We start from the raw sequence: 24,776 nt of genomic DNA on the forward strand, positions 1-24,776 counted from the left end.
TCCCACCCCCGGCGCGCTCACGGTGTGCCACGCCCCAGATGCCTGCGTTCGCCCTGCCCGCTACGCCCGCCACCCGGGTTCGCCCAGCCCCCGGGGTGCTGCTGGTGGGCCGCCCCCAGACCAACACGCGCTCTCAGTACTTCCCGCCCCAACGCCCAATTCCAGGAGAGGCCCGCAGGCCTCACTACTGCCACCAGGTGAAACACAAGGACAAGCAAATCCACCCCTCAGAGACAATCCAAGCTTTTTATCAGCTGATCTATGATTCAGGGATAAAACTCTGACTACAGAAAGGAAAGATGACCTGACCTAGGACGGACATGATATTCTATAGAATCAGACAAAATTGGTTACAAGGAAACTTCCTTTTTTCTTGGAAACCCTAAAGCTGGTTCTTTTGCATATGCAATTAAAAACAATTAGCTTGTTACAAAGGCCTGCCTAGGACAACGCTTGAAGTTAACCCTTGCCACAGAATTCAACAACTTCCCTGGTGGCTCAGACAGTAAAGCGTCTGCCTACAATGCCGGAGATATGGGTCCAATCCCTGGGTCGGGAAGATCTCCTGGAGAAAGGAATGGCAACCCACTCCAGTATTCTTGCCACCACCCGCCCCCCCACCCCCCCCCCCCCCCCCCCCCCCCCGCCCAAAAAAAGCAGCTCAAAGAAATATTTTAAATCTCAGGCGGAAAACTAGAAGATCCCTTGTCTGTCTGTCTGGATTTATGCATGTCTTAGTGTGAGTCTTCTGTTTTTTGATAATATTGCTCAAGTTCTGAGTTCTTATTTAAATGATCTCAAGAAAAGGAAGCCCTTACAAATCAAACAGTTGGAAATACAAGAAAACATTGACCTAAATGAATTTCAGATTCACATGAACTGGGAAATAGTCAATATTAAATATCTTTTTTTTTTTTTTTTTTCGCTACTCTACTATAGACATGTCTAAGTCATTAACATTAAGCACAAAATTTTCATAGTGCCTAAGTTTATTATAAGTTAAAAATTGCTATGTTGTTATATCTGTCACAAGCTTGTCAAAAGAAAGTACCTCTAAACAACAACAACAAAAAAAAACTAAAAAATGTAAATGTGATATTTAGATAAACTATTAACAATAATTATACTCTAAAATATCTGTCTATAATAGTCTCGATTGAAGGTAGAGGAGAAGGGGATGACAGAGGATAAGATGGTTGGATGGCATCACTGACTCGATGGACTTGAGTTTGAGCAAGCCCCTGAAGTTGGTGATGGACAGGAAAGCCTGGCGTCCTGCAGTCCATGGGGTCACAAAGAGTCAGACACGACTGAGCAACTGAACTGAACTTACAAGTTTCTCCAGATTTACCTGAGTTTCTATTGTTGTGCTAAACTAAGTGATGACAGTGTATTGAATAGCTAGGTCATTTCCAAATAAATTAAGGTTCTGAAACATTCACTACTTGAAAGAACCTCCCTCTTACACAGAAACAAAAGAGATTTTTGACTAGCCATGAATAGTGTCTGGTGCCATCCTGACATGTTCAGTGTAAGAAAGCAAAAAAAAAAATTGTATTATCACTGATATGTATGCTCACCAATCTATAGAATGCCAATATAAAAGTCAGTTCTTGGTTGCTTAAGGGAAATGTATGACTTGTTATTAAAGAAGGTATGAGGAATGAAATCACATTTTATGAAGGAAAAAGAAGTAGTTCTGTCTTACAAGTGGCAGTTTCAGGATGGGAGAAGCAAAGGAATGGGTTCAGAACGGGATAAGGAGGTTTTATGGAAAGTGGACCCCCAGAAAAGAGTTTTGTGCCTAGTACAAGTTTTCTTGAGATGTTGAACTGCCTTTGCTAATGGATTTTAAGTTTCTTTACATCTTAAGTGGTCTGTTCTAGGTTTACCTTTGAAATCTTTTGTTAACTTTGGCTAAATGGAGAAGTATTGTTTCATGGTGACTTATGTGATCCTACCTGACTGTTATAAACCCTTTTGATATCTATGAACAAGCCTGCCTAAATAATTGACTTCTAGCTAGCTTTGGGATGCTTCAGAGGGCCCCTGAGACCTCCCAAAGAGAGATATTAAACAACCTGAGTTCATTTGGCATGTTAAACTACATGGGAAGTGCTGTCAGAAAGAGTGATGAATCTTCCCAATTTATATTATGTGGTGGATGTTACTGTAAGGTATAGTTTGGGCCGAGGCAGAAAAGAAGGAGAGAGAGATGGCATTTGTAGTTGGGCAGGGGGTGATAAGTCCCAGATAGATACAACTGGCCTGGAGCCTCAGGGTGGGACCTAAAGTTCGGTTTTGTTTTCTCCAAAGTTAGATGATTCAGTTCTGTCTTACAGGTGGCCCTCTCAAAAGCAAGGGCCTTTAAGACTGTTCTTTTCTTTTCTAGGCCCAAAGACTCCTTCAGTTACTAATATGGGTATCCTAGAAATAATGTGACATCCATGAAAATCTGATACATCCTGGTAAAATGCTGTCAGTTATAATTCTAGTTATCATATTCAAGTGTTTCAAGTCACAGCAGTGACCAGCCTACTTTGTCAATTTCTATCTAATCAGGTTTTAAACATGCCTTGTATGGTTTCACACCAATGCCTTTGCAAAAATACTGCTACTTCCAATTATACGTGGAAAAGACTTTTCTAAGCTTACCCGTAAACAATTTTGTTTGTTTGTTTGTTTGTTACCTGGTAAGCTGGTACCAGACTGGAATTTAGTCTCCTCTCTAGGTTAAGAGAACAAAGTTTCCTTAGAATGCAGCTTTTGATCACAGATGATGAATTTCTTTACCTTTCAGTGATTTATATTTGTTTCTATCAGCTGTTTTTTTTTTACTTCAGTAAAGAAAATAAGCATTATTTAAGATTATGGTACACGTAGGACGGACCAAGCTTTCCCCACTCCTGCAAATTCCCTTAATCCTTTAGATTCTTCTCATGGGACCAAGGTCTCACTTCCCTCCAGAGAGACAATCCAAGCTTTTTATCAGCTGATCTGCCCCTGATATCAGAGTCAATTTGAGCACGAGTTGGTCTATAATTTAGGCATGAAACTATGACTACATAAACGAAAGATGACTTTTTTTTTTTTTTTTTTTGAAAGATGACTTTTTGATGCAGGATGGCCGTGATATTCCTTGGACTTCAGAGAAACTGGTTAAAATGAACCTTTTTCCCCTTGGAAACTACAAAGCCAGTTCTTTTAGCATATGCAATTGAAAAGATCTAGGTTGTTAGGCGAGGTTTCATTCCAGTCCCAAAGAAAGGCAATGCCAAAGAATGCTCAAACTACCGCACAATTGCACTCATCTCACATGCTAGTAAAGTAATGCTCAAAATTCTCCAAGCCAGGCTTCAGCAATACATGAACCATGAACTTCCAAATGTTCAAGTTGGATTTAGAAGAGGCAGAGGAACCAGAGATCAAATTGCCAACATCCACTGGATCATTGAAAAAGCAAGAGGGTTCCAGAAAAACATTTATTTCTGCTTTATTGACTATACCAAAGCCTTTGACTGTGTGGATCACAATAAACTGTGGAAAATTCTTCAAGAGATGGGAATACCAGACCACCTGACCTGCCTCTTGAGAAACCTATATGCAGGTCAGGAAGCAACAGTTAGAACTGGACATGGAACAACAGACTGGTTCCAAATAAGAAAAAGAGTATGTCAAGGCTGTATATTGTCACCCTGCTTATTTAACTTCTATGCCGAGTACATCATGAGAAACGCTGGGCTGGAAGAAGCACAAGCTGGAATCAAGATTGCCGGGAGAAATATCAATAAACTCAGATATGCAGATGACACCACCCTTATGGCAGAAAGTGAAGAGGAACTAAAAAGCCTCTTGATGAAAGTGAAAGAGGAGAGTGAAAATGTTGGCTTAAAGCTCAACATTCAGAAAACGAAGATCATGGCATCCAGTCCCATCACTTCATGGGAAATAGATGGGGAAACAGTGGAAACGGTGCAAGACTTTATTTTTGGGGGCTCCAAAATCCCTGCAGATGGTGACTGCAGCCCTGAAATTAAAAGATGCTTACTCCTCGGAAGGAAAGTTATGACCAACCTAGATATTCAAAAGCAGAGACATTATTTTGCCAACAAAGGTCTGTCTAGTCAAGGCTATGGTTTTTCCAGTGGTCATGTATGGATGTGAGAGTTGGACTGTGAACAAAGCTGAGTGCCAAAGAATTGATGCTTTTGAACTGTGGTGTTGGAGAAGACTCTTGAGAATCCCTTGGATTGCAAGGAGATCCAACCAGTCCATCCTACAGGAGATCAGTCCTAGGTGTTCATTGGAAGGACTGATGCTAAATCTGAAACTCCAGTACTTTGGCCACCTTATGTGAAGAGTTGACTCATTGGAAAAGACCCTGATGCTGGGAGGGATGGGGGCAGGAGGAGAAGGGGCCGACAGAGGATGAGATGATTGGATGGCATCACCACCTCGATGGACATGAGTTTGGGTAAACTCAGGAAGTTGCTGATGGACAGGGAGGCCTGGCATGCTGCGATTCATGGGGTCAGAAAGAGTCGGACACAACTGAGCAACTGAACTGAACTGAATAAATTCAATAAAGTAAATTCAATAAATTTAGCTTTACTAAAAACTCAGTATCTTGCCTTTGCTTATTTCATTTAAGTGTGGTCTGATGAAATCTCCATTCTATCTACAAACTGTTATTCAGGAAGCACTGAGACAGACATAGAATTTCTTTAGAGATGACTATGAGAATCATGTAGAAACATATAGTCCGTTTAAAGTAAGTGAAAAAGGAAGAAATAGAAATGGTTAATACACAGAGATAGCAGTTTTATAAAATTGTGCTTATGAGCTGGAAGGAAGCCACAGAATTGGGAAATATTTAATTTATCAGTTTTTGTGAGTTTTTTGTTTTGTTTTGTTTTTTGTTTTTGCTAATTTGTGTTCCTACTGATGTTTCAACCAGTCAGTTCAGTCGTTTAGTCGTGTCCGCCTTGACTGTGAGCCCCCTGAACTGCAGGACCGCCCAGGCTCTGCTCAGTCTTGTCTCTGGGAAGAGGGTGGTGCCTTCACGTGCAGGAGTCCCTAAACCCGGGAGACAGAGCCCTCCTCCGAGGACAGGACACCCCATACGTCTGCAGAGCGGCCAAGGCCAACCACCAGCTCAGCCTGCTCAGGGTCACACGCTGCTCTGCTCGACCGTTTTGCAAGGTAAACTGTGCTGCACAGGAGATGGAGGTCTCGAATCTCCCTGGCGCATGCCTGTCTTCCTTCCCGTCTCCCCTACCTCCTGACGGAACCGCTCCCTTCTCTGCTCCACTTCTACCCAAGGGCCTGGGGCCAGAGCAAACTTGGGAATTGGGTGGAGGTTACAACACAGTTGCGCCGTGGACTGCGGACCCTCTCGGGTCCTGAGGGCCACAGAGGCCTCCGGGTTGGGGCATGCCCCAACCATCACCTCCTAGTCCCCTCACAGAGTGCAGCCTCCATCTCTCTCCCCCTCATCACCCGAAGCTCTTTCCTCCAGGAGAAGGCCTCAGAGACAAGGTGACCAATTCCTCTGGGAGGTCCTACCAAATATGCGGTGCCTGCTCTGCCTGTGAGGCAGGTTTTCATCCCCACTCCCTCCCTCCTGAGCCAGCATAGTGCCCCTCACCCAGACCACACTGCCCGAGAGCCCCGCTCCGAGGCCCCACCTGTGCTGCTAAGTCACTGCTATGACCCCTCGAGAGCTGCCTCCTGGAGACACCCCTCCCTCACACCAGCCGCTGCGGCCCACTCTCTTCAGAGCACAGCGGCCCCTCCCGCCCTGCGGCTGCTTCCTCATCTCGTCTCTCACTCTCACTGACCACAGGGGACTGGTGACCAGGCCCCAGGCTTCACCATCTGAACCCCCCAACCGTGCCAGGCCTCGGGTCCAGGCACCAGCACATCCCTCCATATCCAAACCCCCCAAGAGCAGGAGGCCGTGTCCACCTCCTCTTCCTCCACTGTCTACACAGTCTTCCGCACACTCACCTCGTCCACCCTGGGAGCAGGGGTTCTCCACCTCTGACAGCACCAGTCCCTCACCCTGGAGGAGCTCTGCCAGCAAATTTGGCCATGTTCCCTATCCGTTCTGCAGGGCATGTGCTCTCCATGAACTCCACCTGCCGTGGTTTTGGACATAGGGCCAGTTTCTGGCTCGGCCTTTGTCTCAAATTATATCCCCTTACTCTAGAAGAAGGCTGGGCAGGGGCCCTGGACTGTGAGGATCCTCTAAGCACACAAACACAGAAATATGCGTATGGGCTCCAAACTGTCTCCTAACTCAGGATTCAAGCAGTAGTCCATTTCCTACAGGTGAATGAATGTCACCAGTTAAGCACTTAATAACCTTTGCTAAAATTTATCTCTCACTTGTGATCATTTTCCGTGAAGAAGACAAAGAAACATTTAAATACTTAATAAGAATTACTGCCCCTATAACAAGTAAGAAAAAAATCAGGATGCTCAGTAATCTGCTCGCCTCATTCACAAGCCAGGTGATTCCTCCCACCACAGCCAAAGGCAGGTCATGTCTCAGTCTCCAATCACGTAAAAAAGACTACAGGTCATTAACCTTCTGCAACTCTTCAGAAACATCAGTGTCACAGTCTGTCAAGCCCCTCAAATGAATACACCCAAATATCAACTGGTCGGGCCCCCCACCTCCAAACCTCCGCCTGTGGTTGTGAGTTTTCCCAATACTGTGACCACCACTCTCCCTGGTACCAAGTTCGACCCTAAGGAACGATGCTTGTCTCTTCCCTCTCGCTGGCCACGAAGCTACAGGCTCCTTGAGGTATGACCATGAGTTACACCCAGTCATACTGTCCACACACCAGACAGGCCTTTGTCACACTTGACAGTGCTGAGGGGAGCTGCCTGGGGGAGCAGCCTACCCGTGGTGGAGGGGAGCCCCTCGCAGCCTTATCTGGTCCAGTTCGGCTCTCAGGGTTTCCAGGTTTAGAATCACCTGGTCCTAAGAAACAGCAAATGACACAGCCTGCACCGCTTGCTTTCCGGATGTAAAATGACTTGCACGAAAATGTGCATAACAGGTTACGTGAGTAGTTATCAACTCTGAACATTTTATTTCAGAAAAAAATGTTCTCTAAGAGTCCCATAGCAAATATAAACATTCAGAACAATATTAACCCTTATAAACCATAATGAATAGAAAGTTCCATCTCAGTTATAGAAAAGGTTTCTCTGGAGGAAAATATGGCAAGCTATTAACAACGATGAAGTCTGTAGACAGAAGCTGGACTTGCAGCGGGGGTTCAGTTTAGGGGGACAGGACTCACTCTATTGCCCTCGCTCCTCTCACTGCTTTAAACTGTCTCCATGGAGCTCACCTGCATTCCTGGGCATTCCTCACATTCATTCCTCTACAGCCCACTTCACTTCCTCACGGGGTAAAACAAGTCAAACGGGCCAAGTTTCCAAGTCACTCGACTCACTCGACCCTGTGCTGTCAGCCAAGGTGGTCACTCACCTCGTGCAGCCCCTGAGCACATGAGACAGGACGGTGCAAAGCTCAATGCAGAAATTACACAGAAGATTTTAAGTCTCACGGTAAAAAAAGAACGTGAAGTAGCCCGTTCATTTTTAGGAAATTTTAGATTGTATATGTGGCTCGTATTATCTTTCTGACAGATAGCACTGTCCACATGAAAGGCTCATGCTTTGTCTCAGCTTTTGGGTGAACCCAGAAAGGACTACTCAGAATTCTGAACCACACACAATGGCCACACGCTCTAAATGCATCTATAATGCAAACACATTCAGTGTTCAAAACCAGAAATGCTATACGTGTTACAGCAGTGGATTAGCCATAAGGAAAATGTAACTCGACTTCTGCTAAGCACCTGTAGTGACTGTAACAATGAACTCAGCTCAATTCAGCTCTTAACAAATTTCTAAACGATTTAGAGATTTAAGTACCTTGTCGTTTTGCATTTCTTTTAATTGCCTTTTTGCTTTTTCAACTTCCCATATGACAGAATTCTGAAAAAGATATACACAGTGCTTTAGGGTCAATTCTTACAGATGCTGTGTTGACTGAGGGATGGCTATTCTTCTGTCTGAAAGCATAAAGCACATCCAGAGGAGGGGTGGACCTCGAGCCCAGAGTGAAGTGCCAGCACGAGGCAGGATGACTAAGTTTAACACTAACTTGTACACAGACAATCTCCTCCTTGCCAGACTGGTATTCTAGACACAAGGAGCCCAGGTCCCTGGGTTAAGTGAAATTGCTTTATACTTGCTTTCAGCTTTTGCAGTTCAGTGGTCACTCAGGAAACTGGCACAGGTTTCACATGCCAAATTCAAATCTGAGACAAAACTATCCCCACCTCAAAGCCAGCCCACAAGTCAGGGTGAAGTGAGGGGACCACCCTGTGTGGTCTCTATTGAGGTGTGTGTTTCATCTTGGGTTTTGTGGGGGTAAAACGTGCTGCAGAACTTGTAGTGACCACTGGTATCTCTCAGACAAGCGTTGCTCAGGGAAGGTTCTGGGCCTCATTCTGGACCTTGTCTTTAGGGCACTGGTGCAGCTGGGACAGGTTTTCACCAGACCTGAACCAGAGTGTTGCCCACTGACCTGCTCTGATGGAGGTTCTCAGACATTTTCCAAAGCAAATAAAAAGAGAGAAGGCTAAAGTTGGAATATGAGAATGCTTGCTTTTACTTGCTTCAATCTTTTCTATCACATTATATGAAAGATCCTGAACTACACTTCTTGATTTGGCTGCGTCAGGCCTCAGTTGCATCACACGGGATTCTTTTGACGTGATTGCCACGTGGCACGTGGGATCTTAGCTCCCCAACCAGGGATCGAACCTGCTGAGTCCCTGACCTTGCAAGGCAGACTCTCAGCCACTGGACTGCCAGAAAAGCCCCAGAAATAAACTTCTAAGAAAGAAACGAAGGGGTGAGGGTGGACTTAGAAGAAAGTTCTAGCACGGCGGCTGGTAACACCAGAGCCATCAGTGGATCCAGCTCTCTGATGCTTTCTGTAAGGGTTGTGGGCACACATCTATGTGTGTTCCTTTACACACTGCCTGTGGATGCTATCACGCTTATTGACTAGCATGAAATGCTGCTACTCAATTATTCATAACCAGTAAAGACATTCACTCTGGGGCCCTCTATGGGAACAGTTTTCCAACTCCTGTCCTGGAGATTTCCCACACAGAGACCGGGCCGGGCCAGGCCAAGCCAGGCCAGATGCGCCTCTTTCTAAAGGGGCCGTGGGGCTGGCTCACCTTATTCTCCAGAGCAGCCATTCTCTCCTTCAGATGAAGCTGAAGCTTCTCATCTGATTCGGACAGAAGCTTATCCACGGTATCTGATAAGCGTTTATTGTGTTCTTCATTCATTTTTTTCTCTCTGCCTTGCCTAAAACAGGAAAAAACAAAAACTCATAAACTTTAAGAGCACAGTACAGTCCTTATTTTAAAAGCATCAGGGAGCCGCGACGTGAGTGGCCTGTGCCCTGGTTCCCGAGGTGATTCCCTCCCACGGCCACCTCTGGTGGGCTCTTGAGCATCACCAGAGCAGACGGGCAGGTGCAGAGGGAGGCAGGGACTTCAACTGTCAAAGGTCACTTCCAATGCTTCTCTTTGGCAGAGCATCTGGGGGACCTTACTGTCAACAGCCATTACCTGTCGGAGAGGCTCGGGGAGCAAGCAGATTAACACTCAGAAACAAGCAGACTTTAAAGGGGATTGGCATACACACACATTGGTAGAGGAATTCCCCAGTATATAAACAGAAGCTTGATTCTGGATTAAGAGGGTAAAATGAATTCAGTTTATAAAGCAAAAGGTGAGAAAGTTCATTTTGGGAAAAAAGCCAGTGGAGATAGACTTTCACATATTTTTCTTTACATGCAACATCACTTGAATTCTTTGTAATGATTGCTGTAATTCAGTCGCTCTGTCGTATCTGACTCTTTGTGACCCCATGGACTACAGCACGCCAGGCTTCCCTGTCCTTCACTATCTCCCAGAAATTGCTCAAACTCACGTCCATTGAGTCAGTCATGCCATCCAACCATCTAGTCCTCTGTCGCACCTTCTCCTCCTGCCTTCGATCTTTCCCAGCATCAGGGTCTTTTCCAATGTGTCAGTTCTTCGCATCAGGTGGCCAAAGTATTGACCCTTCAGCCTCAGTATCAGTCCTTCCAATGAATACTCAGGGCTAATTTCCTTTAGGATTGATTGGTTTGATCTCCATGCAGTCCAGGGGACTCTCAAGAGTCTTCTCCAACACCTCAGTTCCAAACCTTCTTTATGGTCCAACTCTCACATCCATACATGACTACTGGAAAAACCACAGCTTTAACTAGGTGTTCCTTTGATGGAAAAGTAATGTCTCTGCTTTTTAATATGCTGTCTAGGTTGGTCATAGCTTTTCTTCCAATGATAATTCATATTCAGTTCAGTTCACTTGCTCAGTCGTGTCTGACTATGCGACCCCATGGACTGCAGCATGTCAGGCTTCCCTGTCCATCACCAACTCCCAGACTTGCTCAAACTCATGTCCATTGAGTTGGTGATGCTGTCCAACCATTTCATCCTCTGTCATCCACTCTCTTCCTGCCTTCAATCTTTCCCAGCATCAGGGTCTTTTCCAATATGAAAATTCATATTAAAAAATGAAATAATTACCTCAAGCAACTTTTAAATGTAATAACAAAGTTGGCAAGTCTGTGTTTTATAAAATGAGCATCTATTTCAAGGTTTAAAAAGCTGTTTTAGGACCTACTGTATAAAAAAAAATGGAGAGAAGACAAAAGAATGATCTATTTGAGATTGGCTCTGTGTTAGAAACTGCTGAGATTAATTGACGGGTCCATCCACTTTTGTGCATGTTTGAAATTTTCCATGGTAATATATTTAAAAACAGTTTATTTTCTGTTAAAACAGAGTCTTCTCCAGCAACACAATTGGAAAGCATCAATTCTTCAGTGCTCAGCCTTCTTTATGGTCCAACTCTCACACCCATACACAACTACCGGAAAAACCATAGCTTTGACTATATGGACCTTTGTCGGCAAAGTGATGTCTCTACTTTTCAATATGCTGTCTGTGTTTATCATAGGTTTCCAAGGAGCAAGCATTTTTTAATCTCATGGCTGCAGTCACCATCTGCAGTGATTTTTGAGCCCAAGGAAACAAACCCTGTCACAGCTTCCACAATAAGGCATCGGCATTCAAATATTTTTAAAGCAAAACAAAAGTTTACTTTGAATTGGCTTAGTTATAAACAGCATCCCAATCTCAACAGCCTCTGAGCAGCAGTTCTGAAAGTAAGGAAGAGCACCCCTGATTGGGAGCCATTGAGCTCTCTGCCTAAGCGGGGAGGGCGCCTCACCGCGGGTCTCATGATGGGAGTCAGAACCACTGCCCCCTAGGAGCCCGCCTGTGAGGCTCTGCAGTCCAGGCCCAAGAACACAGGCATATTGGGGACAGCACTGACACGTGAGGCTGGACCCGGGATCCCCACTCCATTTCCTGGATGGTCTGTATCGCCGTGTGGCCAACCCTTCCAGGAAACCTCTCTCAGGACTCGGTGATGCGAACCTCCACCATCACCCTTTCCTGACGCACCTTCTGTTGCAGTGCAACTACGGTTCTCCTCCTGCCTAGGAGCAGCCATCCTACACACACACCATATCTGGACCAGCAGTTTGGCATGTGGGACTCCAGCGCCACGTCCGAGGCAAGCAGGCTCCAACACCTGGGAACCATGCCTTTGGTTTCATGGGCCCCGGGCTGACACCCTCGGGTTTGTTTGAGGGGCAGTCTTGAGGTCCACCTGTATCCCAAGCAGCTCCCCGGACTGGCTGGTCAGAGCAATAAGCAGCCTCTTTGAACGTGGGGACGCCCTGGCCCCTGCCCACTACCTATGGGTGACCACCTCTGGCCCTGCTCCCAAGGAGGTGGGTGCCCGGATCAGCAGATGGGCCCACACACGCACACATTCGGTGGCAGAGACGGGAGCAGCGGAGAAAGGCATCGCTGGCCCTCGCCCAAGCCGCGTCTCCCACCCAGACGCTGCCTCCCCGTCAGCACACGACCCGCTGCAGCTCCTTGTTCTTCTCCTCCAGTTGGGGCTCCATCTGGCGCAGCCTCTCCTCGATGTTGCGTGTCTCTCCCGCCTGTCGGCAAAGAACAGCGTCAGCTCCGCTCTCAATGACCCTGTCCTGATGGCACGCGGGCTGTGACGGCAGGGGCGGCAAGCAGGCCATGCTTTGTGCGGACCAGGGGCCCCAGGGTCGCGGGGTACACACCTGCACGCCTGCTCACGCAGCCTGCGCGGCTTCGTGTGTGACACGTAGGTCACCGAAGGTGCTGGTGATTGGCTCGTGAGAGGAGACATGCTCGCCCCCGCCCCGGGTCCCACACCCGCGGCCGCTGCGCCCCCTCCTCAGACTGCCTGTAGCGAGCCACGCAGGCAGCAGGCAGTGGCAAGTGCGGGAAGCGCGAGGCACATGTTCTACCTTCCTAAGCTGGGAGGTAAATTCGAACCGTTTAGCCTCCTTAGTGGCAGAGCTTCCGGAAGACAAAAGGTCGAACTACAAAGCCTACCTGGGACGGACAGCAGAGGTGCTGCGGGGGAGAAGAAACCAAGCCTTGAGAGGAAGATCACAGGCAGAAGGGCGCCCCCTGGCGGCTGTTAGTGACCCTGCTCTGGGAGGGTCTGTGAGCACCCGACACCGCCGGCCACCTGTCATCGGATGGCCCCTCAGCCGCTCACTGAGCTCCGGGCAACACTCCCAACAGCCACGCCAGCACAGGCCCGGCCCGACTCTCCATGCCCAGCCAGTGCCCACCGGCAGCGCAGGGCAACACCTTTCCTGCCAGAAGAACGGGGTGGCTGGCTGGCTGGCAGTGGGGACGATGCCCCCAGCAGCGCCACATCCCCAAGACAAGGCCTCTCACCCACAGGCTCCCGGGGATGGCGAGCTGGGAGTGGGACCCCGGGTCTGTACGTGCCCCACTGTGACTTCTTGAACAAGTGTGTGGATAAAGACTTAAAACTGTGTTCATTACAGAGCTCTTTTGGCCATCTCTTAAACGAGAATGGGATTTTTCTAGGTCTCTATCCTGCTAGGCTTTGAGTTGCTGACTCAACTCTGAGCAGCAGTGACTCGGAGCTGAAGCGTCCTGGGGACACACAGAACACAGGACAAAACTGGAGGGAAATTAACGTAGGGATGACACAGAAGTGGGGACTGTCTGACACTCAGGGAGCGCTCCTATCTGAGATGAGCAGCACGACCCCCGCGTCTGCGCTCCTGTGTGGACTGAGCAGTACGGGCAGGGGCATGGTGGGACAGCACGGGAACAGGCCCTCCCCGCGCCCGCCCCCCAGGGACCCAGAGCAGCACCTTGGAGAGCGCGGCCACCTTCTGCGCCAGCTCGGCCTCCACCTCGGGCAGCGTCTCCGCCCTCCGCAGCGTCTGCTGCAGCGTCTCCACCAGCTCCAGGCGCTCCTGCAACTGGCGGTTCTTATCCTCTGTCTACAAAGGGAGAGCAGAGGATCAAAACAGGCCGAGTGGTGTAGCCACTGTCACTTTAAGTAAGCTGAGACAAAACCTAAATGCACGTGGCTACTGGATTCGTTCTCTTTCGGAAGCTGCGTCAGGGTAAATTTTCTCTCAGTGTTCCTGAGCTTGGTCTCAGTGAGCAGAACACCTCCTGCCAGAGTATTTGCTTTTCCTAAACATTCCCCAAAGACGTCTTTGAAAAACCAAAAAAAAAAAAAAAAATGTTCTTATATATTAAAGAAGATCAGTTTTCTGTAGAATCTTATTCATTCTTATTAACAAGTTAAGGGAAGAAGGGTTCAGTACCGACCCTTCTTAAAACATCACCAGAATCATCATTTGAAGGGAACCCTACTGACTGCAGGTGGCCATGGGCATGTAAGCCAAAATATGGCTTTCATCTCTTCTGAAATACAGACCTGATAAGAGCGTGCCTGGTGAAATGCCAGTCAACTAATATTTGTAAATGCACAATCATTCTTTCAACAGACCTTCTTAATCTGAAAAACTTTCAATGTAGAACATTTAGACAGATTCTTTTTTAAAAAAGAAAAAAAAAAAGTATCTATAAGGTCAGGTTCCTGAGGTTAGCATTTGTTTCTAAGCAGCTTTCTTACTTTTTCTCTGTGCCTATTACTCTATTTACATACACAAACAATATGATATGCTTTAAAACCCTCAGAAAACAATAGCATATGGTACGTAATATTTTCTGATCTGCCTTTTACAGCCATTATTTTGTATATAGTAATGCTCTTAATTAGCATTCCACATCATACATTTCAATGGCTTTCTTGTATTTTATTTTTGTAGTGGGGACAATGATACACTTTGGCACACACCAGACTGACTTACTGTGTTTTGGAGAAGCCAGATCTGGTTTTCCTGGTTAAGTCCTGATTATCTGAGACCACACGGGAACAGGAGCGAGTAAGGCTCACCAAACCACAGGAAGTACCAACCCTAATCAGACTGGAGCTCTAACCTTGTCTTTTTTCACAGTGACCCCAGTTCCCAACAGGCAGCCAGCTGCTGTGAAGTTCCCTGCTGCTCTCTGCTCTTTCAGTAAAAACGCTAACAAGCCAACAATTAACGTTCAAGTAAAACAAAAGAGTCAGGAGTGGAATTCCGCAAAATGGTTAAACCAAGTCCCAAATAATTCAAACCTGTAAGTTGCAGTCACCCCCAATTTTTTAAAAATGTATTTCCTTCCAGTACAGCTGATTTGCCATGATGTACATCCACACTTTTGAACGCAATATTGTAGGGTCATAAGAACTTTAAACTGGGACTTGATTTCCAACATGGGAGTCACATGAAAAGGTCTTTACCTTCCTTCCTCAGTAATTCACTACTACAAAAGTCAGACACAGTTTAGTAAAGGCCATTACCTGTCGATGCATAGAATCCTTATTTTCAACTTCATTTTCAAGTTTATCATTGAGGTCGTCCTAAGTTTCAAGTCAAACATAAAGTTAACGTCCTCAAAATTAAAGTCCCAGACATGGCAGTTTTCTTGGACGTGAGCAAAAATGCACCTACCTCAAAGGTCACATTTGCCACGATTGGCACCCATCTGTCTTAATGTTCTGTCCAGCCACTCGGTTTACCAAGCTTCTTTTCTACATAATAAACCTAAACAGCAAACAAAAAGTGTACTAAACTACCCTGTTATTGCAAGAATTCCAGGAAGAAAGTTATCTGGCATGAAGTCAGGACCTCTGTCTGCTACACCATACAGGTGGGCTTGACCCAGAACAGGGAGGGACCTTCAACAGGCCCAGCGGGGAGCTCTGAGGCTCGTTTCCTCAGGTAAAAGTTGGAAAAATCTCATGCAATTTCCTCAGAATTAAAGTAAGAATATTAACGACTGGAAACAGAAGTCAAAGTGTAACACAACTGGGAACAGCCTTCTGAAGCCTAATTCTTCTAAAGCAGAGTTACACTGCATGTATGAAACGCTCAAATCAGGACCAGAACTTGCTGCTGGTGCAACTCCTGTCTGCCGGCTCAAAATCCATTTCAGGTCCCTCCCTGGTCACTAAGTAACCAATGTGGGCAAAGTCCTAACATTAAAAGTGAAAGGTCTTAAAAAACGCTTTTTCCAGAATTCTATACGTATTAAACTCTGACACCTAATCTTTTCCTGTTGCCAAAGATTAGTGTGAACAGGTTATACAAACATGTGCAAATATTTCTGTTTTGCGTTCTCACACAGAATTACTCACACCAAGCTACTAAACAAGTACACCTGCTGTACCACATGTTGGAAGGGTTCTCTCTGAGACAGTCTCACGGGGGAGGTGGGGGCAGGGTGGGCACTGTCTGTGCACAGAGGAGAGGCGAGGCTCACAGAGGGAGGCCTGAGCCCCAGTTCTATTCTGTTTTCACAGTGACCACTGGGGAGTTTCTCATAAATCATGACACCTGCATACACGACCGCCAGAAACATCATGATTCCACATGGTCACACAGCTCGGGCCCGAGGATCTGAGGGTGAGCAAACACCACTCGACTTGTCTGACCACCGGTATCACTGTCACACATCCCTTCAAGGAGCAGAACCTCAGAAAACTAGAGATGGCCAGGCAAGCTGCCTCAGCAGAGCCCACACAGCATGCTCCCATCTCTCCGAGAGAACGGGCTCCACAGACGTCACCAGACTCGCCTGAGTGAATCAGAAGGAAATTTCAGCATCATCAGGAACACATTCGACAGGCAGGTGGGGGGTGGGGGGGGGGGGGAATGAACCGGGACACTGGGGTTGACATATATACAGTACTGATACTACGCATAAAGTCAATGAGTAAGGACCTAGTGTACAGCACAGGGAAGTCTACTCAGTGCTCTGTGGTGAAGTAAATGGGCAGGAAATCTAAAAGAGAGGGAGATACATAGATAGATAGATAGATAGATAGATAGATAGATGACTGATTCACTTTGCTGTACAGCAGAAATTGACACAGCAGTGTAAAGCAACTATACGCCAATAAATGAATGAATGGATGAATGAATTTTTAAAAAGGAACACACTGGGCCCCCTAGAACTTGTAGAAATGAGGAGTCCACACCCAGGGTGCAGCACAGTGCTAGGGCTGCCCTCATGTTGGTCCACTGCCAATGGACAGTCTGGACCAGGCCTCTTCTACCCCATAGACCTCGATGCAAGGCGGGGAGGCAGCCAGTCGTGGTCTCTCCAGTGCTCCACTCTTACTCACGCAGCCATCCCAAGGCTGAGATCACCGGGAGAACAAGGGACCCACATTCCACCTCAAGACAACAGACATGGCCGCCATCACTCACTTCGCAGACATCCCACTGCAATTTCATGTTCACGTCCTCGGACTTGAGAAGGTCCTTCCTGGCCATGTCCAGGTCCTCCTCCAGCTGTCACGTGGGCAGAGAGTGCTGCCAGGCGCTCCTTCATCTGGCTATGCTCCCGCGACTGCTTGTCTAGGACTTCCTGGAGCTCGACCACCTTAACCAGGTCTTCCTCATGGCTTAGAGAGCCATTGGAGGGTCTCTAAGGGGGAAAGTAAGCCTTCGACAGCCTTGTTTTGGGAGGGAGGGAACACAGCACTTCTGGGCAATCAGTGAAGTCAAAACTGCCTTCTGCACTCTGGGAGCTCACAGGACCCTCACCGCCACTCAGACCTACATGGTGCATTGGTGAGAGGTTCCAACAGCCCTGCATAGACTGGATGGTATGATGAGAATCAGACAGAGAGCGAGACCAAGGACTTGCCTTTCCATTGGCGCTTGGCATGTTTTCTTGCTCGTGATTTACATCAAGCACCCCGTCTGGTAGTATCTTTTCTTGGTTATTCTCCTCTTTAAGAATCATCTGCTAAAACCAAAAAATTGAATCAGAGTAAAGAAATAACTAAAGACAGCAAAACTCCACCTGGAAAACCTCAACTCAAAACAGAAAACACAACATAAAAAGAAAATATATGGTGATGCTATCCATCCCGAATACAACCAGGTGATTAGAGTCAGAATTTGTCTTCTTCTGGACAAAGGGGTACTTAAGAGATCCTGCAGCTCTGAGCCACAAGTCTAGTTTACTAGTCATTAAAATAACCCAGGTGGGCGGGTCCTCAATCAGAAAGACAAATAACATCTGATGCCCACCACTACAGCCTTCATTCTTTTTTAAAATGAAAGGATACAAATGACAAACCCTTAACTGAAATTACAAGATGATTGATCAAACTTACCCCTTTATGTGTGGCACCTAATTCTTCTTCTAACAAACTATACCTTTCGAGTGCTACTCGTAATCGCACTCTCAACTCAAATAAAAGGGGCCGAGTCACTCTGTGTTGATGTGTGTATATACGTTAGTACACTTCTTAGTGTATACTCACCCTAACACATGGATACTGTCACAGAATACCTTTAATGTCTCTCATTGATCTTAACGTCAAGAAAATCTGCTTGTTAACAGCTTTAAATTCTAAGTTTGAGAGAACAAAATGTTATCCTAAATTAATTCTATGGCCCAGTTTTTAACTGCAAATTGATATACAGAATATAATAAATCTTGAGACATTTATGCCAACTAATACTTTTCAACTGGGGGCTTCCCAGGTGGCTCAGTGATAAAGAATCCGCCTGCCAATGCAAGAGGGCAGGTTCGACCCCTGAGTCAGGAAGATCCCCTGGAGTAGAAGATGGCCACCCATTCCAGTATTCTTGCCTAGGAAGCCCCATGAAGAGAGGAGCGTGGTGGGCTACAATCCACAGGGTCACAAAGATTCGGACATGACTGAGCATGTATGCAGGCAACACTTTTTAACCATATAAAACTCTGACTTCTTACAGAAAAAATGTGTATATAAGAATTCAAGAAGCTCAAAAGTCAACTAGTTACATAAATACGTGCATCATCCACCTAACAAGGCAGCAAGTATACAAATCCAGGATGGCTGGGTGGCTGGTACCTTCTCGTCCAGGGCCTTGTGGTGCTCAAACAGCAATTTCAGCGCCCTGAGCACCTCCATCTCACTGGTCATGCCGGCTGGGACTGCGCCTGCTGCTTGCCTGCCGTCATCCAGAGGCACGGCACCTACCGGGAAACCAGGCACTCCAGGTGCTCCAGCAGCTGCTGCAGGGCAGGGCCAAAGGAGCATCTTCAACCTCATACATGAATTCAGGGCCGATAACTCCTCTCAGCCTCACACTATAGCCGAAAACACGCATGTCAGAATCCCACCAGTTCAGACTAAAGTCAGAGTGGACTTCCCCAGTGGCTCAGTAGTTAAGACTCCACACTTCTGCAGGGGTCATGGATTTTAATCCCTGGTCGGGGAACTAAGATCCCACACAAAGTGTAGCGTGGGCAAAAATGTAAGTTAAAAGAACCCCCCCCCCAAATGTACTAAAATTACATTAGCTCTCATCATAAATTTGAAGTAAGGTATGAGAACCCCGAACTGATCCACCCTGGTCTGCTCAGTGGGAAGATGTGAAAAATGACTTGAAAATCAAAGTTTAAAGACAGCAACGCGGAGTCCAGCAGTGACCCCCGTGGGGCAAATGTCAACACATGAGAATCCCCCTACTGACCCTAGTGTTATTTCTTTCTGCTTTCAGCTCAGTGATTTCTTCTTCTAAGAAGCTGCTCCCTGAATATTTTTAGTTCTTCAGTAGGAGTTGGAAACTCCTAGAAAACAGTTAAATGAGAAACTAAATGCAAACACAAATTAAAAAGAGAGCGAGACTGTGAAGACTGATCCTGTCAAGTCTCTCCAGGCTCCACACAAAGGATCTCCTTGCCCCTCCAGAGAAGAGGGGGTCCACTGACCCCAAGACCACACAGACCACCACAACTCAGACCGGCCTTCAGCCTCCACCTTGACCTGGCAGGCATGCGGCAGGGGAGAACCCAGAATCCAAGCCTGCCTTCTCAAGACCCAGGAACATCTGAGAAGCTTTCCAAAACATAAATCTAACAAAGTGGATAAAGAGATTCTTAAACGACACACAGACAAGTGACCTAGAACCACTGGGGAGGGTGAAGAAAAAAGGGAAGGTCTACAAGGCCACCAGGCTTTGGAGTGTTCCTCTTAGAAAAAGGCTGATGGCACCCCAAGGCCATCTGTTAGCCTGACTCCACTGAAGTCAACCAGTAATTCAACTGGTTAAAATGTTAAATTTATGTAATATATATTTTACCACAATTTGCATGCATGTGGGGCCATCCACGTGGTGAACTTGCTCAAACTGAACCACACGGAGTCTTTCGTTCTTCTATTTTTCTTTGCAGAAAAGAATAAATCCTGGGCTACATATCCCCTACTACATACTGAGTGTTCAGCACCCAGAACAGTGCCCAGCACTTGTAAGAGGTATGTAGTAAACACATGAAGCTATCAGGGTGTATGTTATACATGTAAGCAGTAGGTACCTATCATTAAAATACTGGACACACTGGTCTGTGCTTTGTAAGATGGGAGACATTAACGGGCTTAGCCTTTCTACTTCAAGGACTGACTCTCTAGCTCGATCCTCATGCCCCAGAGACTCCTCCAGCCAGTGTATCCTTTCTTTGGAAGAAGGGAGATGTTAAGGGGCTTAGCCTTTCTGCTTCAAGGACTGAGTCTATAGCTCCTCCAGTCAGTGTTTCCCTTCTTATGGGGCCCCTGCCCATCCTCCACACAGCACCTGCACAACCTCTTACAAGGTAAACCTGCTGGGGTCTATCCTGCCCACTAAGGCCAAAACGCCCTGGCCGGCAGGGCCCACAGCCATACTAACAAAATGAAACACAATCCCGATGCATCACCGGGTGAGGGCCAATCCAACGGGCCCAGCCCTCAGCTGCTCTCACCTCAGGCTACTCTCCTTCCAGGACTTGGGCCGAGGCCAAGTCTCTTGTCTTGGCCTTTGCCTTGGGGTTGCAGCACTGAAAAAGCACCCACAGGTGGGCCCTTCTGCGACCCATCCTCGCGGATGAGGGCAGCCCCCAACTCGGGGGCTCCTGAGCTATCACCACCGATTTCACACTACGACCACCGCTCTCACACACACCGCTCTCACACTATGACCACTGCTCTCACACTATGACCACCAGCACCGCTGTCTCAAGGAGAAATGGCACGAAGGCTCTGCCTCCAGCACGTCTCCCAGGGGCCCGGAACTGGAATCCACTCAGTCACAAGGGGCTCCGTGGTAACAGGGGGACTGGGCTTAGGCCCACGGTCAAGGGTGCAGAGAAGGGGGAGGGGCTGCCAAAAAGATGACAGGTGAGTGTGGGGTGCGGGAGAAGGAAGGCCATGCCCACAGCTCAAGCCCCCTGTCAAACATGACCCTGCAAGGTACTGGGTCACAATCAAACTGACCAGTATAAACTGCTTCAGAAACCACCATCCCTGGGAATGAGCATGTCTTCTAAGTGGGCTTCTGCCCTCTTTACCCCCAAAACAAGCTTCCAGTGAGTCTACTGAAAGGGCACCCCTGAACTCAAGGGCATCCCCAGAACCCACCCAGCTGAGGAGGACTCACCACGCTAGCTGCCCCTCACTTACCCTGAGCTCGGTCCTCCCTGACTGACTCCCTCACTTGAGCTCAGCAAGGGCTTAACCAACCTCACTCCAGGCACTTAAAATGAACCCACAGTGGGTACAGAGGTTCATTCAACCTGCTGCGAACTCACCCTCTTAACTTCGACCCTTGGCTGCCAGACGACTCTGCCCCATGGGGGCTGTACGGTGGAGGTTCAGGGATGTCCCTGCCTCGAGCTGTGACAGCCAGCATCTCCCAGACCCCGCCAAGTGCTGCCCCACCCTCCGCCCCCGACTCTCCCACCCCTCTCCTGGCCCCACTTCCACCCTCACGGCTCTCCACTCGTCAGGGCACAGGCCACGCTGCTCCTGGCTCAGCCTGTACCTCTGCTGTCACTTGAGGACCTCAGTCCCCAGGGTGCTTGGGGTCCTATATCCACCCATCTCAGCAATTACAGACTCTGGGAGAGACAGAGTACAGTTTGGGGTCCTTCCTGCAGTTCACTTTGAACATGTTCTCTCTTTTTGGCTTTATCCACTGGAGTTCTCTGAGATGTCTTTTTAAAACCTCAACTGTTGCTTTCAAAAGACTGTAAAATCATTGAGCTCAACTTTAAGAATAAAATCTTCATTTTCAACCTTAAAGTGAAACCGGAGGGAAGACTAAAAGCAGTCATTTTTTCAAACTGAAAAAGAAAACCCACATGTGACAGGTCATGTAACCTCTCCCTCCTCCTCAGCCTTCTCCTCCACCACCAGCAACTCGTAATCACAAGGCCTGCCCTGGGCTGGCAGGGGCAGGGGAAGGGGAAGAGGGCAGACCAGCTTCTCTGTCTCCAGGCCCCGTGGGCCGCTTGCTCCACTTCCTTCCCAAGTTCACATGGCACTGAAACAGCCCGGGCAAGCTGGGGATTCTGATCAGAAACACAATCATGGGTACCAAACAAGGACCCTGGTTCTTGTTTTCCCCAGTATCAAATAAAATTGATCGATACAATTACTGTGACTGTTACATGTAGCTTCAGATGACAGAAGACACCCAGGGCGTGCCCACTTCCAGTGACAGATGCAAGCAGCTTGTAGGTCAGCCCACCAAAAGCTAGAAAAGCTAAATACAGTTTAAAAGACGTCCTTAGGCAGCCACAATCCAAGATTTCAAACAAAAGGGAAGCCCAGTGAGCGAGCTGGAGACTCTGAGGGCTGCTCCTTTCCTAGGGGCATCTGAACAAAGCCGACTCTGCAAAGAAAAGACAGGGAAAAAGTCAAGCAGAGGGGCCTGGCTAACACAGCTCTGGAGGGTTCTTTGGGCTGGGAAGACAAAAATTCGAGCGCAGTCAGTCCATGATGTCAGTCCAGATGTCACAAAACGTACCTAACACTCTGCCCAAACTGGCTGAGTGCTGAGTATCAGTCACCTCGTGGTGCTCAGGAGACAGACGGTGGGCTTCAGGACCTGCCAAGAAAGGGGGGCCCTGGGAGGCACCCCAGGCTTCCAGACCGAGATGCTGGAAAGCTCCTCCCTGGGGTCGGGGGGGTGGGTGGGTGAAGGCTGCTGAGAACTGAGCTTACAAGGACACCCCCCCCCCCCCGCCCCAGCCTCAAGTCCCTCAGGCCCTGAGTGAACAGACAGCTCTGTCCCCACTGGAGGTGTGCGTCAGAGGAAACTCTGGAAAAGACAGCACCACTCAGAACCTCTAGGGTTTTCCAAACATAATTTCCAACATCCAAAAAAGCAAAAAAGGGTGTAACAACAAACAGGACCAAGAGAAAAATACCTGAACCAGATCCAGAGGTATCAGATGTGTATCAGCATATCAGAGGTATGCTACAGGTATCAGATGCAAACATCACCTGTTCAAAAATATACTTAACAAAAGGAAAAATTTCTGAGAATCAAAACTGACTCTAGAACTTTACAATAACAGTGACTGAATTTAAGAACTCAGTCTATGGGGTTAACATCAAATTGGACGTAGCTGAAGAGATCAGTGAACTGAAGGATGGATTGGTTAAAATATATATATATATATGAGGGGGAAAATATAAAATATTTTGAAGGAGCATCTTGTTAAACTATGTTGTTAAAAACTATAAGTGGGGACCCTTATGGTGGAGAAAAGACAGAAAGGGGAATAAGAAATGCCTCCAGGGGTTGAAACTAAAAGAGCCTCTTAATGAAAGTGAAAGAGGAGAGTGAAAAAGCTGGCATAAAACTCAACATTCAAAAAACGAAGAACATGGCATGCAGCCCCATCACTTCATGACAAATAAATGGGGAAACAATGGAAACAGTGACAGACTTTATTTTCTTGGGCTCCAAAATTACTGCAGATGGTGAAATTAAAAGATGCTTTCTCCTTGGAAGGAAAGCTATGACAAACCTAGACAGCATATTAAAAAGCAGAGACATTACTTTGCCGACAAAAGTTCATTTAGTCAAAGCTATGGTTTTTCCAGTAGTCATGTATGGATGTGAGAGTTGGACCATGAAGAAGGCTGAATGCTTAAGAATCAATGCTTCTGAACTGTGGAGTTGGAGAAGACTCTTGAGAGCCCCATGGACTGCTGCTGCTGCTGCTAAGTTGCTTCAGTCGTGTCTGACTCTGTGCGACCCCATAGACGGCAGCCCACCAGGCTCCCCCGTCCCTGGGATTCTCCAGGCAAGAACACTGGAGTGGGTCCATGGACTGCTAGGAGATCCAATCAGTCAATCCTAACGCAAATCAGTCCTGAATATTCAATGGAAAAACTGATGTTGAAGCTCCAATACTTTGGCCACCTGATGTGAAGAAGTAACTCATTGGAAAAGAACCTGATGATGGGGAAGACTGAAAGCAGGAGGAGAAGGGGACGACAGAGGATGAGCTGGTTGGATGGCATCACCAAATCAATGGACATGAGCTTGAGCAAGCTCCAGGAGTTGGTGATGGACAAGGAAGCCTGGCATGCTGCAGTCCATGGAGTCACAACGGGTCAGACATTGAGTGACTGAACTGACTGACAGGGACAGTGACAAGAGTTGGTTCAAAAATCAGACCATTGACTCAAAAATGAAAACCACACATTGGTTTTAGCAGCTCTGGGGGTACCTAAAGCAAGAAGAAAATGTTCAAGCGCTCAGAGGAAAAAAGGTGTGGCTTTTAATGGCAGAACAACACTGAGAGCTGACTTTTCAAGAACAAGGAAGTCAGAAGATAATGGACTGGCATCTGTAAAATGCTGAAAAACAAATAACGACCAACCCGGAATTCTATACCCAACAGAAACACTCTTCGAAAGTGAAAGCAAAATAAAGACTTTTAGGACAAATGGAAATGAGACAACTCATCACCCACAGACATGAAGTAAAAAAATATTAAGGCAGTGCTTTGGGAAAAAGAAAAGTAGTCTCTGATGGAAATATAAAAAACAAGTAAAGACCAACAGTGAGGAAACTGTGAGGGTACATATTAACTCTACAAAACAATGATGTTAACGCCAAAAATATATCTAACAATTTAAAGGTAACAGTGACAAGGAGGAAACAGTCGTGTCAGGGAGGCAGTAAAAGTACTAAGTTAGACTTGAATATAAAACACACGCTGTATCTGTGAATGTACACCCAACAACCTGACAGAGGAGCACAGAACTAGAGAAACACTTCATAATTCTAAAAGAAGGCAAGAGAAAAGAACACAGACTAGCTGGGACAAACA

The 24,776-nt window shown here is 47.1% G+C and overlaps 1 protein-coding gene across 2 annotated transcripts; it reads right to left on the reverse strand.

Moving 5' to 3' along the window:
• Nucleotides 1-7,315: 7,315 nt before the first annotated feature.
• On the reverse strand, nucleotides 7,316-21,257 carry LOC139185175 (liprin-alpha-1-like). Of its 2 annotated transcripts, XM_070796811.1 has the most exons (7): nucleotides 18,520-21,257; nucleotides 16,877-17,417; nucleotides 13,415-13,546; nucleotides 12,524-12,632; nucleotides 12,001-12,181; nucleotides 9,282-9,414; nucleotides 7,316-8,022 (listed from the first exon to the last, which is right to left on the reverse strand). In XM_070796811.1, exons 2-4 carry the CDS (start codon nucleotides 16,940-16,942, stop codon nucleotides 12,564-12,566), a joined length of 267 nt encoding a protein of 88 aa, XP_070652912.1. In that variant the 5' UTR covers nucleotides 16,943-17,417; nucleotides 18,520-21,257; the 3' UTR covers nucleotides 7,316-8,022; nucleotides 9,282-9,414; nucleotides 12,001-12,181; nucleotides 12,524-12,563. The 2 variants fall into 2 exon arrangements, with proteins under 2 accessions (XP_070652912.1, XP_070652911.1); XM_070796810.1 differs by having other exon boundaries at nucleotides 12,001-12,632.
• Nucleotides 21,258-24,776: the final 3,519 nt, after the last annotated feature.

The sequence above is a fragment of the Bos indicus genome, chromosome 10, assembly GCF_029378745.1.
Source record: "Bos indicus isolate NIAB-ARS_2022 breed Sahiwal x Tharparkar chromosome 10, NIAB-ARS_B.indTharparkar_mat_pri_1.0, whole genome shotgun sequence".
Taxonomy (NCBI): domain Eukaryota; kingdom Metazoa; phylum Chordata; class Mammalia; order Artiodactyla; family Bovidae; genus Bos; species Bos indicus.